Raw genomic sequence first — 16,794 nt, forward strand, 5'->3', positions numbered from 1 at the left:
GATGGCTAACGCATACATCTAGTGGGAGTGTGAGAGAATCACACAAGTGTCACACAGCATCCTCAGCTGCCTCTGCCGCCACTTGAATTGTGGTTTTATACAGCTGCCTGTGGGCTGTCTAGTCACTAGCTGCTGTGCCACCTGGGTAGCAACGACTTTCTTCATTAAAGCTCACTGGACTAAATATCAAGAGACTAATGCAAGATGAACCTCAAAAAGAAGTTTATTATATCGCAGAGGACACCAAATACTGGATCTTGTTTCCTTTAGACACATTGCAGAGTAAACTTCTTGAGCAAGAGATTGATCTCAGTATTTCTAAAAGAGCCTTTGCCTCCAAAAACTTGTCTTTAAGATACTGTTGGAGCATGTATAGTAAATGATTTTTTGTTTTCCTTTCCAACAATACAAGAAACCTTATATCAGGTTCTGAGGCAGTTTTTTAAGCAAAGAAGGAATCAAAGTTTTTCTCCCGGGGATCGGCATTTGTATGCATAGGCCACAGGGTCACTGAAACACAAGTTTTCTCTTTGTCATTTGACAACCAGAGGCACATGGAAGAGGGGACATGGTAAACAATAAAATCTGTTCTGTTAAATACCACACAGGAATGACTCAAAATGAGTAAAAAAGAGACTCAAAAATGAGATCAACAAAGAGCAGCCTAAGGTGCAACACAGTTACAGAAACGTGTATACCCTAAGTGCCGTTTGATTGTATGGGAAGAACCAAAACACAAATGTATGGTTTAGATGTCGCTGGTGATTTTAGCATGGTGGCAATTCAGGGAAACTTTTCCCTCAATCATACAGAAATTGATGTGTCTATGGAAAAAATGTTCTCCTAAGACCTTTGCCCTGCATGGTGTTTTTAGAATTGTAAATATACCAATTCAATTTTACTGTATATCATTTCTCAGTGAAAAGTTTCTTGTAATTATAAATACTGACTACGGGTTTTAACATCTTCATTTTGAAAACGGTGTAGCAGTTCAGAGCAAGATGATGAATTCGTTTTGGTTTTTTGGGGTTTTTTTGTGGCCCTTGACACACTGACTGTGTGAAATACCAGGTTTCAGTATCATATATTTGGTATATACAGTATAGATAGCAAGCTCTTCAGAAAAGAATGTTTGTATGCTGAACCACATATATTTCCACTCATCTTTTAGCTCATGAATGATGATGAGGCTCATCTTCTGTGTTGGTAATTTTATTACAGGGATTGGATCAACTCAGGATTAATGCTTCTTGCATGTGGCAATAGCCTCTTATGCTGTGAATATTACAGGTCATGCTTTTGACAAGAGGACTAATTACATTGCTCCTGTGAAGGTTTATGTTTTTTCATTAGACTAGCTTCCAAGCCATTTTTAGACAGCTCACAGTACTTTGCTACAATTTTTTATTCTATAAAAAAAAACCCAAAACTTTCTGGAATTAGATTGTTCTCACATTCCCTCAAGCGTCAAAAAGAGACAACCACTTTTATCTCAGATGGCTGAAAGTTCCACCCCCACATACATCTTCAAAGATTAAGTGGGGCACTGAACTAAATAAATGGCTTTACCTTGGACAGAGACCAAGCCTCTAGCACCGCAGATTTCATTCCCAAAAGAAAGGGATTATAATGTTAATGTATATACAATTGGGAAAATAACATCGTGGTGTTATAGCTCCTATAATTCAACTTGCCCAACATTTCTGTGTTGTGCTAGAAGAACTAGAATGTCAGAGAGTAGTAAATAAAGCAATATGTTAATACAAGTCTAAATTATAATGCATGGCCTGAGTAATACTTGCAGTTAAACTGGCTGGGATAAAAACTTATTAGTGCTGTCAGTCTTCATGCTTCAGGAAGTACAGTGATCACTCAAAAAGGTCAGAAAAAAATGCAGCCCATTCTTCCTTCCTTCACTGCAAGTTTGTTGAGTATGTGTGTGTTGGTTGTTTGCATCCTGGTTTATTTGCTTTCCCTTGTTATTAAGTCCTGTTGAAATTTACATGAAATATTGGTTTAACTGATAAAATAATTCCTGGTCATATCTGTGACAAACAGTAGTGAGGAATTATGTGGCTCCATGTGAACTGATTAGCAATTTATTTGTTTTCTGATTTCCTGAAAAAGAGATATGTCAGATCTCAGTCTTTGGAAGATTAACTTGTCATTAAGCTAAGTGCTATCAGCAAGATAAAGAGTTTTCAGCAAATAAGCTGTTAATTGAAAACCTGGGTTTTTTTCCTATGACAGTCAATCAGAGAAAGTTAAATGCATCCAGTTTCACCCACATTTTTCTACAAAAACCATAAGCAGCATGTTGCACAAGAGAATGGTGCTGTAAAGATAGGGGCCACTTTCCTGTAAATTTGGCCCTAATATCAGAACTGTGAACCAGGAGATTTTAACATGGAGATATGTTGCCTAGAAATGCAGTTCTGTTATATTTCTTAGGTTCTTGTAACTTATTTTACAACAGCAGACTTTTGTAGGGTAGTTTTATGATATCTTTCTAGACAGATGAATCTTGGTGCTTCTAAACAGGCATGAGCCAGCATTCTGTCTCTGTGGTCCTGCTCAGCTACAGGCAGCGGTGCAGTACACAGTCCGGAAAGGTCCATGCAACATCTTTCCGTGCACCTCAGGCTCAGAGGTGTAAGTCACATCTGGAACATCACATAACAAACTCAAGATATTTATACGAATTTACGAAGTTTCTTGTAAATCATGATAAAAGACCTTGCTGCGGCAGGAAAAGTAGCATGGATGAGCTCTAGCATGGGTGGGCTTTCAATGCCTTAAGGCCAGTAATACTCTTAACATAATGGTTGAGCACTCTAAATCTCTGACTTGGGATATCATTTGCCTTAATTACTTGTTGATCATCTGACCTGTTCTTGAAAACATAGTGTTGGCAATGCAGTGGAAATCAACTCACAAACTTGCTAATGGAGTTTAATTAATACTTCCTTACAATTAGTTACACAAAAATTATCAACCTAGAATAATATCAGACCCTCTGAATAGCAGGTTTATCTTTCCTTCTCTCTCTCCCTTTCCCTCTCTGAAAGAAAGGAAAAAAAAATGAAAGAATAACTGCTGATATACTATATAGGAGATGACACCTATTAAGTATTGACTTTCAGAAATGGAAATTTAATAGCCAGAGGCTAATTTGCAAAATTATCAAGAAATACAAGAAAAGTAATTTCCTGAAAATAGTGTGAATTGAACACTCCAGAATCAAGAGGGCAAAGTATAAGCAGGAGATAAATCAGGCAAAGCTTAGAAGGTATTAGTAGGTTATTTCCATGAATTCATTGTAGCACTTCACTGCAGCACAGAATGGGTCTTTTAGAGTACAAAAGGTATAACAAAAAAATCCTAATATCATTTGTAATTGAACAAAGGAAATCTGTACCAATTTATGATACCTTTAATGGAAAAAGAGAGGGACTTTCAAATTAAGGAGCCATTTTTTTATGATAGCACTATGGATGCGTAGCAGTCTTGCATTAGGAATTAACAGTTTAAGAGTAGAATATTCCTGAGCTGATTGAAAGCAAAATAATTTCCTTCCATTAAACTAAATGTCAGTAAAGTTGTGAGAGCTTATAGTGCACAGCTGTTTCTCATAAGGGACAAGAACTCTGGCACTGAGTAAATCGCTATAGTGTGACTCATTTATTATCGGACCTTGAAACTCATCCATTTTGGGGTCATATATAGAAAGCTATTTATGTTGCAGCCCTTATGGCCAAGATGAACCATAGTTGTGTCACTTTCACTAACATTATGTTCCATGTTTTTCCCACAAATAAATACATGTCTACATAAAAATAATATCATTTTTAGAGTAGAACTGGAATATAAGTTGGTATCATATGGCCTGAGTTTAGAGTTTTTACCAAGTCATGTTACAAATGAAATTGCCTGCTAGCTATTTCCTCTCTGTAATAGAAAGTCTGTGCTGCTGATGTGCAATGAAAGTTGAATCTATACACAGTACTATACACAGTACATAATGCTGCTAAGCCAATTACATATTTTGAGGACACTTTTTGTGTTGCTCTGAAATTTCTAGTTTATTGATCAAGAATTCACTGCTATACAAGATCTACTGACTCTGTATCATTTGAGCCTAGTCTGTCTCTAATTACTGCTTAGATACCATTCTGGTTGTCCTATAAATGATGAATAGCTATAAACTCCCTACAAACAGATATGCTTGAAACATTAACTTTTCAAAATTACTGCATAATTCTCTCCAGGTATGCCACCCACTACAATGCTTATGTTTTTTGGTTCTCTGCGCGTTTCTTTTAGATCTTATGCCGCTGTCTCAATTTGTATAAAATATATACATATGCCTTACACTATGACTTGCCTAAACCATGACCACATAATCATAGCTGAAAAGTTTCAGATTGTTGGTGAAAAATTAGGTAAGCTGATCAGTACTTCATGTACCTTTAATTGCTCTTCAATTATGCTGTTCTTTGTTATAAAATTAATATACAATTTAATTGACTTGTGATCCCTCAGCAGCTTTTGTTACCCTAAAGCTTGTAGTTTTCAACCATCTTTTGTTCATCCTAACCCCACCTTCTTTGCTTAGCTATCTGCAAAAAGTTCTTCTCTCATTTTTACATTTCAAACCATGCAGATTCCGGCATTTTGGCAGAATAAAGAAGGTAGTCATTTTCATTACTGCTATGCTCAGGCTCTTTGTGCAGACTAGCCTGGGTCTTCTTTAGTTGCTGGACACCTGCACTGAAGATCAGCCATTTAATCTGTCTGATGGAATAGTGTAGGATAGGTTTGATGGATGGTTTGCAGAACACGTATTATCCCTGTTTCAGGGCTAGCTGAAAGGTCTGATAATCATACATTATACTGAGCTTTACCTCATTTTTATGTGTTCAGATAGGTAGTTCATTATTTCTAACACTTCTCATCACACCTGAATGATGATGATAATAGCTCCATTATTGCTTCCTATTTGTAGGAATGTGATGCTAAGAAGTAGAATAAGTTACTTCTGTCTTGATCCTTTCTTTCCTTGGAAAGCGTGATGTTGCTTCCCTTCCTCATGTCTTTAATCACCTGTTGGGCTTTGTTATCATCAGCTACGTCAGCACACTCCAGTGAAATGGCATAGCTAAGGCTTGTCTAAACTGACTTAAGAACTTACTGTAGACACGAGAGATAACAAGAGCATTTAACAGTCTTCCACTCACTGTTCCGTTCTGATCCAGTAGCAACAACCTGCACTTCGGAGCTGTTTTCTTAAATCATCTTTAATTCTAAGGGCTTGGGGTAGTTTTTCGTCCCTTTAAATTAGGAGCTTGCCTGTCTCCTTTTGCGTACTAATAGTTCTTGACATTCCATGACTGCTATACCAGACATCTGGACCTGTGATCACCTTTTGTGGCTGGTCTGATTTGATCGTAGGTGATACTCAGTTTGCTTCTACTACAAAGAAAGTTACAGTACTGGACACAGTCACTCCATAAAACCATCTTTCCAGGGCATCTGTATTGACAAATTACAGTGCACACGGATGGAAGATAATCAATGCCAATTGTTCCGTGAAAAAGCCTCTACTATTCTCAGACAATAACTCCCATCGCCTATATAATAAAGACCTGGTACTAGCTCTGTTACAAATTCCTGGTCTTCTGAAATTTATAACAGTTCTCAAAGTATACTTCAAGACAAATCTTGGTATAATAAAAGTAATATCCAAGAGCAAGTGTGAAATTACCCACTCACTTTTCAGTAGGCAATAAAACAGGACAGTTGAAGCAGTTACATGCTACAGATAAATGACAGGAAATTGTGGGCTAGCATGAATCTATACCTCTGGTCAAACAGGGGATTTGGTTTCTGTCTCTGATAGACAGTCTGCATATAGCTGAGTGCTTTCCCTGCAAAACCAGCCTTCCTTCTGCTTCTTCCTTTTGGATTTTGCATGTAGAAGGGCAGAATGAGTGGAGAGGCTGACCTGTCACTGCCTTGGCCCCTCGGGTGGGAGCTTGAGTCCTTTCACTCTTTCAGCTCTGCCAGCAGCTGCTAAGAGGATTTTTTGACTAGCATCAGCCCAACTACTTTTCTTATAGGGCTGCATACCTGCTTATGAGTTTTTTTAGTAGCTGTCAGGATATAGACATATTTAAGATAATTAAGTCAGTCAAAGATCTTGTAAAAAACTTAATCTTTTTCACCAACTCTAGTAAAATGCTTTCTGTGTGCACACATATTTCTTTGTTCTATATTGTCGCAGCAATTGAATACCTATCAGCCATTCATTCATGCTACTACCCACCTCCATTCCCCAAGAGGCTGGGGAGAGAATGGGAAGAGCAAAAGTGACAAAAATCCATGGTTCAAAATAAAGACAGTTTCATAATATTTTTCATAATAATGCAGAGCTGTTGTCTGAAACTGTATTGAATTGAAATAGGAACCAGCTAGCAAGGAAATATTTATAGCTTGTCTATTGAACCCATTAACGTTAGTGGAATCTGATCACTGATTAGCTATGATGAAAATAAAAGCAAAGGTAGAGTAGGATGCAATGGCATTTGATGAAGCAATATCATAACTCTTGTTATATGTTTCTATGAAAAGCTAGGTAGATTAACTCATAGAAAATGTAACTTTATTTTCATTAATATTTTAAAACTTTGCTTCCAGATAAGATTGAAGACTTACTACAGCACAAGGAAAGTTAAGAATCACAGAATGTCCTGCGTTGGAAGAGACCCACAAGGATCATTGAGTCCCACTCCTGTCCCCACACAGGACAACCCCAATATTCATGCTATGTGTTTGAAGGCATCGTTGAAATGCTTCTTGAATACTGTCAGTATTGGAGCCATTACTGCTTCCCTGGGGAGCCTGTTCCACTGCTCCATCACCCTCTGGGTGAAGAACCTTTTCCTGATATCCAACTTGACCATCCTCTGGCACATCTTCCTGCCATTCTCTCAGGCCCTGTCATTGGTCACAATGAAGAAGAGATCAGTGCCTGCTCCTCCTTCCCTTATGAGGAAGCAGTAAACTGATGAGGTCCCCCCTCGGTCTCCTCTTCTCTAGGCTGAACAGACCAAGTGGCTTTAGCTTTTCCTCATACAGCTTCTCTCCTAAACCCTTCACCAACTTTGTGGCCCTTCCCTGAATGCTCTCCAGTAGCTTTATAACCTTTTTATACTCTGGTGTCCAAAACTGCACATGATACTCAAGGTGCTGGGACCACACCAGCACAGAGTACAACAGTACAGTCACCTCCCTTGATTGGCTAGCAATGTCATGCTTTATGCACCTCAGGACACACTTAGCCCTCTTGGTTGCCAGAAGAGACTAATAAATAAATGAAAAAAAAAAATAGAATTTATTGATGACGGGGAAAAATTGTTGCTGTAAGCTTAGTTTGCACTTGTGAGTTTGTATTACTTTTGAGTGTTTTTTAACAAAACTTTTTTTTATTACATGTCTAAGACCTTATTTTGCTTGTAAGCCATATGAAACAGAAACTAAATAATCTGAATGCCATTCACTTGTTACAGACTATTTACCTGAAAGAAAAATCATCCTGAAGAGCCTTTTATTCTGCTTGTACTCAATATAAAGCAGTATGACTCTTGATGTAAGATCATTTAAAGAAATTATTATTATTTTTTAAATAGTAAGCATGTATATCCTTTCTAAATGTAGACATGTCTAAAAGTTCACTAAAGATACCATTTTCAAATAATTGTGCTTATGGTCTTGGCCAAGTCTATAGAAATATTTGAGAACAGTGAAAATGTTATGATTGTACAAGCATGTATTTATTTGATGGGCAAGTAAAGGGCGGTAGCCTGCTTCTTCTAAACCAGAGAGGCAAAAAGAGTTACTACGCTATTTGGAACATCTGCAGCTAGCGATAGAAAATGTAATGCAATGCATAGTACAGACTGTTCTATAGAAAAGGGTGAGTTAGAAACTGGGGCTAATGATCCCCTCAGGTTTCAGTGACAAAAATCTTCCCTGGAGAATTATGTACAAAGTCTTTTATTCATACTTTACTTTTGGCGACTGCATAACTTAAATCTATTTCATTGATCCTATATGCTGACCTAAATGCTAAAAATGTCCTGATTCCCGAAAGCGTTACAGACTGGAGGTTTTTTCCAGTCATCACATACACTGGTAAATTGGGACCGTCTTCAGTACTATATTTAATTTACAAAATGCAGATATTGGAGTATTAGTATCATCTGAGGATTACATGTCCAAGACTATCCACTTGAGATATGCTTTCCCTTCTCTTCATCTGAGAGTCAACTGTGTCATATAACTAACTGTTCATAAACTAATTAAGATTCATCTTTTAGTGCCACAGATGATCAGCAGTTTCTCTTTTTATGAAAAGGAAGAGAAACTGTTCTCTTTGCTAGCAACATTTTCTTAGATGAGTGTGACCTTAAATGAATCTTATGCGTGACATTTTGTCTTCCATATCCATTGACATGATTCCTTTAGTCTTTTAAAAATTTCAATCGTAAATCCAAACAATTTTCAGAAACTAAGAATAATTTTACATGCAACGTTTTTCTGTAAATAAATGCCTCTTGATGTAAATAATAACTGTAGAATTCTTCTTTATTCTTGTTCTTCATTTCCTAGTACTTTATTTTTATATATGTATGGGGTTAATACAATAACTCTGATCTTCTCGATGAAAACACATCCTCAATTATTTTCAGAAAGAAGACTTTAAAAACACCTATTCCCTAAAGTGCCATGAAGGGACTTGAAAGAGTTCTTCCAAGACTCTACTGTTCATCTAGTATATTAAAGTCAAGGATTTGTCCAAGGTTTTAGATCCCTTAATCATGCTGGCCTAGCTTCAGTAGTACATTTTTAGCAAGTAGTTAGTCCAATATAATTACTACTTTATGCAGCTGTGAGAAAATGTATTACCACTGTAGCTGCTTGACTCCAATGTGCCAAACACAACACGTAGCCTTGCAAGGCTTTGAAGCAACATCTGCTCTCATAAATTTGCTGTAATACGCCTCCCTAAGCTGGGCTTGTTGAACGCCTGACCCTAACCTTGTCGGGATGGTTAAATGCAGTGTAGCATTCAGTCACCTGTCTTGGCTTTGTTGGATGAATGAGTTTAAAGGCACGTAGAGTGTTGCCTCACAGAGGTAAGATAACTGGAAAAGGCACTTCAGTAACATTTACGCAGCTATTAAAATAATGATATATCAGAATAAGCTAGTATCTGGACGAATACTTTTTCTGCAGTGCCTCAATCATTTATCTTTACATAGTATCTTAGACTGCTGCTGTGTGCAGCATCAATTTCTGCACTGTACAATATATATCTAAACAGGGAGCAATCGTTTTGAGTTTTCTGGTATGCTTCTCTTATAACTCAGTGAATGGAAGCCCACTGAATAAAGCTTTATTTTCAACAGATTTCTCAAAATAATGTCATTTTTGTGGAGAGGGCAGCAGTTAGAATATTGGCTTACCAGTACTAAAATACTATTTTAGTGTAAAATATCCAACATTTAAAAAAAATCCAAAATATACAGCACTAGCTGTTTCTTAAAGCATTTAGACTGTTTCCAATCTTCCTTACATCCTTGCAAAAGTAGCTATTCACCTGTTACACATTTGATTTTGTGTGTTCTAGCCAATTAAGTCTTAGCATTTCATTCAATTACCACTTATTTGCTCTGTAGTAAAATTTACAATACTAATTCACTTGTATTCCTAGTATAAAAATACCTGTCTCCCATTAGATGAAATAATAGGTTGAAGGATGCCTTCTGTTCACCTCTGTCTAATATTATTGAACTTCAGCTGGCAAAGCTGTTGATTTAATCAATATTTTCCTGGCTTGCACTGTACCTTACATAGCCAGCCTGTCAAGGAGACCATGCTTTTCCAAGCAACCCATACTTCTGTTCCCAAAGCAAAAGAACATGTTTAACAACTGAGCTGCTTCCACCCCACCTCCTCTAAACTTTTCCAGTACTTTCTCTTTCTGAGAGGCATTAGTAATGCCATAACATGGAAGGGCTCAGACCTACTTGACACTATTTGCAAGACTTTCTCTCAGCCCTTTGCTTTCACTGTGGTCTTACAATCCTAAATGCATGTTTTCTGCTCCCTGGCTGAAGATGATGGCTGCCCAGTGGAGGTTTCACCTGTTTCAACAACCTTGACTCAAAAATAAGGACGGTGTTGTCTCCCTGAACTCAGGTTTCAATTTGACAGTTACTGTGGCAGATTCAACATGTTAACGGTTAAGAAGATCATAGAAAGGGTAACTCTGATGTTCTTTAAGTTTAGTCTATTTTCTCCTTATTTAGCATACTGAAGAAATCTGGACTATTAGACAGAAAGCTGATATAAGGACAAAATTCATGGGACGTTCCCTGTGCATGTGGAGCAGGAAAGTGAAAGTGCCAACCCCTCATATAGGGTAAGCTTTTCTATTATGAATACCTGAGCAATCCCGCTGCTCATCTTGCGTGCAGACAGGTTTTAATCCAATTTCAGTCTGTGCTTCAGAGCCTTACGCAAAAATATAAAGAAAGTTTTGGTACGTAGCAGTATACCCAAAGCATAATAAATATCTGATCAAATTTTCACAACTCTAGGACACGTGCCCAACAGTTTTACTCCAAGCAGAATTTTTCAGGTGCATGTAGATCACCTGGAGTGTGCTTTTGTAACACTGTGTTGTGTGAAACTTACAGTTTTGAGGACTTGGCTCTTCTGTGTTGCTTGTTCATGTTGGAGCAATGCTATTTAGCTGCATCAGCAGCAATTTTAATAAGAAAGAGAACTGAGAGATTCCTCCCTTTGCAAGCTGAATTTTACAGCATTATATAACTAATCCTGGTTTCAGAACTTCAGCAGGATGAAAGTGGCAGGTATTTGGCTCTTTTCCTGTCTCATCACCGTGCTGTAATGGTGGATTTAGCAGGGTGAAATGAGGATTTTCATCTCTTACTACTTCTTATGTCTCTTTCTGAAGCCAGTAATAGCCATGTGCTCTCTGGATGTTCAAGACTGGTTTTCAGGGAGTGAAAGACTGTTCCTTCTTCTGCACAGTGAATGGAATTAAAAGTGAAGCTGCAAGTAGTTTGTCCTTGGATGAGGGAGGAAATCTTTGGTTTAATGCAGAACTCGGTGGTCAGGAAATTGCATAAATTGAATACATAATTTTTTGGCAGATGCTCTGTTTCTACCAATTTTGGAAGAGGAATGAGTGTTTGAGACACTGACTTTGAAAGATTGCACTTAGAATTTAAACTAGATGCATTGTGGTAGCAGTGCTATCTAAACTGTCTTCACAACTCTTTCACTTTTTAATACATTTTTAACTTGGCTCATCATGTACTGTGTGTTTGACATAGGGACTAAAATACCAAACCAATTCACTTACAGATTTGGCTTCTGAGACTGTGTGGTCTGTAGTAAAAAGCAAAGTGTTATTTCAGATTCTGAAGATAGAAGCATAAAGTTTTAGATATTTTCAGACTGCTTAACTCCTGAAAGAAGAAAGACTGATGTACTAGCTAAAGACAAAATTAGAGGCATATTCCATACTCGTGTTACACTAAACTAAGAAGCTCTAGGTCCAGTATAAAGAGCACCTGGTCCCATTGTAGGCTTCTGCTCTCCAAGAGTCTTCAACATTGAACAGACACTAGATAAAGCACAGCTTATTAGATTCTTATCATAGTATCATAGTATAGTAGGGGTTGGAAGGGACCTTAATGATCATCCAGTTCCAAACCCCCTGCCATGGGCGGGGACATCCCACTAGATCAGGCTGCCCAAGGTCCCATCCAACCTGGCCTTGAATACCTCCAGGGATGGGGCATCCACAACTTCCCTGGACAACCTGAGCCAGTGCCTCACCACTCTCATAGTGAAGAAATTCTTCCTTTTGTCCAGTCTAAATCTGCCCCTCTGCAGTTTACACCCATTGCTTCTGGTCCTATTACCACAAGCCTTTATGAATAGCCCCTCTCCAGCTTTCCTGCAGGCCCCCTTCAGGTACTGGAAGGTTGTTATAAGATCTCCTCTGAGCCTTCTCTTCTCCAGGCTGAACAACCCCAACTCTCTCAACCTGTCCTCGTAGCGAAGGTGCTCCGGCCCTCTGATCATCTTTGTAGCCCTCCTCTGGACTTGTTCCAACAGCTCCATGTCTTTCTTACATTGAGCATTCCAGAACTGGACACAGTATTCCACATGAGATATCAGAAGAGAGGAATAGAGGGGCAGTATCACCTCCCTCGACCTGCTGGCCACGTTCCTTTTGATGCAGCCCAGGATACAGTTGGCCTTCTGGGCTGCGAGTGCACATTGCCAGCTCATTCTTCTTAAAATAAAGAAAACAATATAGGGAGGGACAAAGATTAAATAGGCAAAACTTAACTAGGCTTCTTATTTATCAACTTGCAAAGTGAAAAAAATAGAGATATGAAGAAACTTTCAAGATATTTGTTAGTAAAACAATGACATTTCTCTTTGAGCGAATATAGTTGCTGTGGCCAGCCATGTCATTAATATTATTGCTCTATGCCATTTTCTGAGAGGAGAAAAACAATTTCTAAATTAGAAGCAACATTGAAATCACTTAAAAACCTTTTAATAACTTTGACAAAGGAAAAATTGCTGTGTTCTGCTTTGTTGTTCTTTGATTCAGTAGTATAGTTTGTAAAAGAACACGAGCACGATGCAGTTGAATTCTCAGATTTTAGTTCATGCATTAAACAGTCTCTCCAAATGTGTGTTATAAGTGTGAAATGGCAACCCTATCATTATTATGTGCCTGAAACTGAGCAGATGTCCAATAAAATTGCCAGAAGTACCAGTGGTTCCCTAAGGTCACTTTTCTGCCAACAGGGAGAAATGCATTAAACTCAGCCTTTCAACACCACTCTATGGGAAATCATGACTGCCTTAATGCCAGAAGCATAGGCACCTGAAATGTCACCAGTGTCAGCCATTACAGTCAGACTTTTTGTAGGTAAAATTAAGCTGGTAAGAAGCCAGCTTCCCTTACTCTTTAGGTTCAGTGGCACAAAAATTGAATATGTAAGGTAGGGTCTTACACAGACTTACAGTACAATTTCCAGATATGTTAAGCCCTGGACTGTGATTTGGGTCGCACTTCATTTGCTGAATTAGCATCCACCATTGCTTTGCATCCATCTTAAAGCATCCAAAGATTCAAGCAGGTTTATTAGGCAACATGAATATTCTGCCTGAAAGAAGATCTTCCTTCATTCCCTTTCTCTGTGGCTACTTTTACCCCCTTTACTGAACTCACAAGCACTACACACGCAGCTACTGACATGACTAAATACACTGTATGTCGGTCAGTGGAAGCTGTCACATCCTTGCAGCAAAAAGCAGATTCTCTACACCCCTTCCAAAAAGCAGATTCTCTGCACCCCTTCCCTGGAGTGGGAGGGAACCTCAACCCTGAGATGCCAAGTAATTAAGTCAGGTGTCGGATCTGCACATGCCATTTCTGACCCCAGCATATTTTCACATTGGCAACAAATTTCATTCTGTACCGCAGCCTCTTATCTGAAACACAAGGAAGTATCTTGTAAAGCATGGACTTTTTCCAGCAGTGATGTAAAATGAAAAAGGCTTTCTGTTCTTCTGCTCTGCAAGACATATTGACAGCATCGGACACACTGTGAAGACACACTGGACATCACAAGTAGTTGGCTTGCAGTCCAGTTCTTTATTTTTAAGCACAGCAAATTACAGATGATGTCTGCCAGATGGTTTAGTATCATCTTTAGCTTCTGTAGCTTAAAAAAAACAGAATTAATATTCATAAAATTGAGAAGATTTCTGCTACTTAAAAGTGTACTAAATTGGAAACTGCCCACTAAGTAAATTTTCTGCCAGCTTTTCAAATGGGATGGCATGCACTGAAGTCTTGTAAGTGCACTTTGCCTTTATGAGGCATTTTCCTGATGCTTCCTTACTCTAAATAGGGTGAATATCCTGCTCTCTCAAGTACTTCTGACATACAGGTGCAGACAGAGTTACTATTTCATTTGGAACTGCAGTGACATTGACTGATGCACAGACATGTTATGATGTTACAGCACAGGTATCAAGGCATGCATCCACACATTTTCTTCCGATGGGTTTTGTAAGGAAAGTGATTGGCCTCTCCTGTTTTTCAGTGCAGGCACTGTCTGCTTTTGTCCCTATCCCTAGCTGCCATGAAACTCTGGTTGAAGCTACGTACAAGGTGCAGGTGCCCAAGCGCTGGCATCCAGAGGCTGTTCCATGCCAGACACAGCAGGTTCCAGCCCACTCCAGCTGACCTACCAGAGGGCATCATTGTGCCTCTCAGCCACAATGGTGGCACCTTTGGGAAAGCCTTTGTAAGAAAGGGCAAAATCCCATGCAGTCACTAAGAAGTAAGGGGAAAAATATGAGAAACAGCCTTGCAGACACCAAAGTCAGAGAAGAAGGAGGGGAGGAGGTTCTACAGGTACTCAAGCAGAAATTTCCCTATAGCTCCTCTAGAGAAGACCACGCTAGAGCAGGTATCCACACTGTATCCTATGGAAAGGATCATGCTGGAGCAGGTTTATCCTGAAAGACTGCAGCCCATGAGAAGAAGCCACCCTGGAGAAGGAGAAAAGAGTGTGCAGGAAGGAGAGCTAGAGAGGAACTGTTATGGACTGACAACAGCCCCACTTCCCTATCCCCTGCGCTGCTCAGAGAAAGGTAGTAGAGAATTCAGGAAAGAGAGAGTGAAGTTGAGCATGGAAAAAAGAAAGGTGGCTATGGGGAAGGTGTTTTCTTCAAGTCAAATTTGTTTTGCTTGTAACAGTAGCTGGTAAGCAATCCCCATCTTTATCTCAACCTGTGAGCTTTTTCATCTTATTTTCTCACCCATCCTGCTGAGGAGGGGGAATGAGAGAGTGGTTGGATGGGCATCTGGTAGCCAGCCCATCACAATCATTTACAACAGAAGTTGGTATGCTTTAGGAGCCACTCTTAGCAGGTACCAGTACTCTGCTTGATTATTTCTACCAATCCTCATTAAAAGTGGTTAGTTGCTATGGGGGTTTTATGTGACAAATTGATACCTACCCATTTCTAAAACTTTACAGACTGATGATGAACTCAAAAGACAGGGCTAACGGAACTGTTCAGGGAAGATGCAGCTCATTCAGCCCCAGTTAGCAGGCTACTCTCTTCCAGCTTCTGAATATTGCTAATTCAGTTTAGAGAGGGAAGAGCTTTCAGACATCTTTTAGGTAAAAGGTAAGGATCAGAAATCTCATGCAAAGTTTGAATTGCTTCCTCATCAAGGACCCAAGAAACACAGATTTGTTTTCAGGGATCTATTTGTATCACACTCTAGGCTCTCTTGCAGCATCGGGAAAGTTCACTACTTATACAAGTTTATCGGGGCTTGTGTTACTGGATGATGCCAGCAATTGGTTGTCTGAACTGCATATTCACATTCTCTGAGGTCTGTCACAGCAGTAGTCTTCAATTTTTTCAAATTTTTCCAGGAATTGATCTATAATGTTAAACAGTCTGTTATTGTTCTGGTGAGCTTCATTTTAGATCAAAGACTTTAAAACTTATGTTCATATCAGAGGGCAGGTTTATCAGTTGTCCCGGCCTTTTTTTTCTCTCCAGTACAGCAGACATATTATTTTTAAATACTCTAATGTCACCTATAAGGCATAGAAGGATAACTCGGTTGTGAAAATGTCATTTTCAACTCTCCTGAACTGAATCGGTTTTCCCTTCTTCCTCTTTTTGCTTTTGTTCAGTTTTTGGTTCCTTTACAAACTACTCTTGACTCCTTTTACACACACAGATAATACTTACCTCTTGAAAGTAAATACTAGTTCTTTATTTTCTTCTGAACAAGCATCAGAGATTCTTCCTAAACAATTAAAGAAGTCAGAATCATGCTACATGTAGGTAAAAAATATTATCCAAAATCAATTTCTGTTACCACATGATGTGCTACCAGATGAGTGTAATTATTCTTCATGGATACTACTTTCCAAGGCAAAGAGCATTCTCTGATTTACATTCTTGCATTTATTAAGAGAAGAATGTTTAATACTCCAGAAAGCCTTCTTAAATTATGTGGTGTAGACAAAAAAGGAAAGGCCCAACTCAAAAAAAAATGAGCTCAGCTATAGCTTTCAGTTACTGTTGCAAAATATTGTGGCAGTCAAGACTATCAAAATATTAATACAGAAATAATCCAGTTCACTTAAATGCTTTCTGTGAATTTCTTTTCTGGTTTTGTGAATACGTTAATTTCTTTGGTACAAGGCTGGATAATTTGTCTCAAAGATAGCCAGGGTGTCTATCTTTGAGTAAATCTTCAGCTTTAGAGGAACTGCTTCAGGAGGTGTACTTCATGTCTTAGACAAATCAGATCAGTGTGGGGATTTTTAAGAACTGTGAGAGAAGAAAGATTAGTCTATAAAGGCTCATGAGCCAGGAAGGCTCATGCAAATGGCACTTGCTGCCAAAAGTAGTTCGACTATTTTACTGTGATTTGCTTTTCAGAGATGAGGTCTGATTTAGTAAATAAATGAACTTGGAGTACTTAGACACAAAAGGGGAAAAGCATTCTGTTATAGAAAATAATTTGGCAAAATCTTTATGCTTGATGTTGCACATTAAACGTGGTCTTTAAGGCATGAGAATTTTTTCCTGTCATCCCATATCTTCCTGGAACTTTCTAACACCTCAGTG

The 16,794-nt window shown here is 38.6% G+C and overlaps 1 protein-coding gene across 5 annotated transcripts in view; it reads left to right on the top strand.

Annotated features, from left to right (window-relative positions):
* The window catches only part of GUCA1C (guanylate cyclase activator 1C), a 147,888-nt gene that overhangs the window by 85,844 nt on the left and 45,250 nt on the right, over positions 1-16,794 (top strand). Inside the window, exon 4 of one of the 5 annotated variants that reach the window (XM_054052894.1) lies at positions 6,697-7,380. The exons of the other annotated variants lie outside the window; for them this stretch is intronic. Coding sequence (XP_053908869.1) covers positions 6,697-7,062 — 366 coding nt within the window. The 3' untranslated portion in view covers positions 7,063-7,380. Of the gene's footprint in view, positions 1-6,696; positions 7,381-16,794 lie in introns of those variants that run through there. 5 annotated transcript variants of the gene reach the window in all.

Source organism: Cuculus canorus, chromosome 1, assembly GCF_017976375.1.
Source record: "Cuculus canorus isolate bCucCan1 chromosome 1, bCucCan1.pri, whole genome shotgun sequence".
Lineage (NCBI taxonomy): Eukaryota > Metazoa > Chordata > Aves > Cuculiformes > Cuculidae > Cuculus > Cuculus canorus.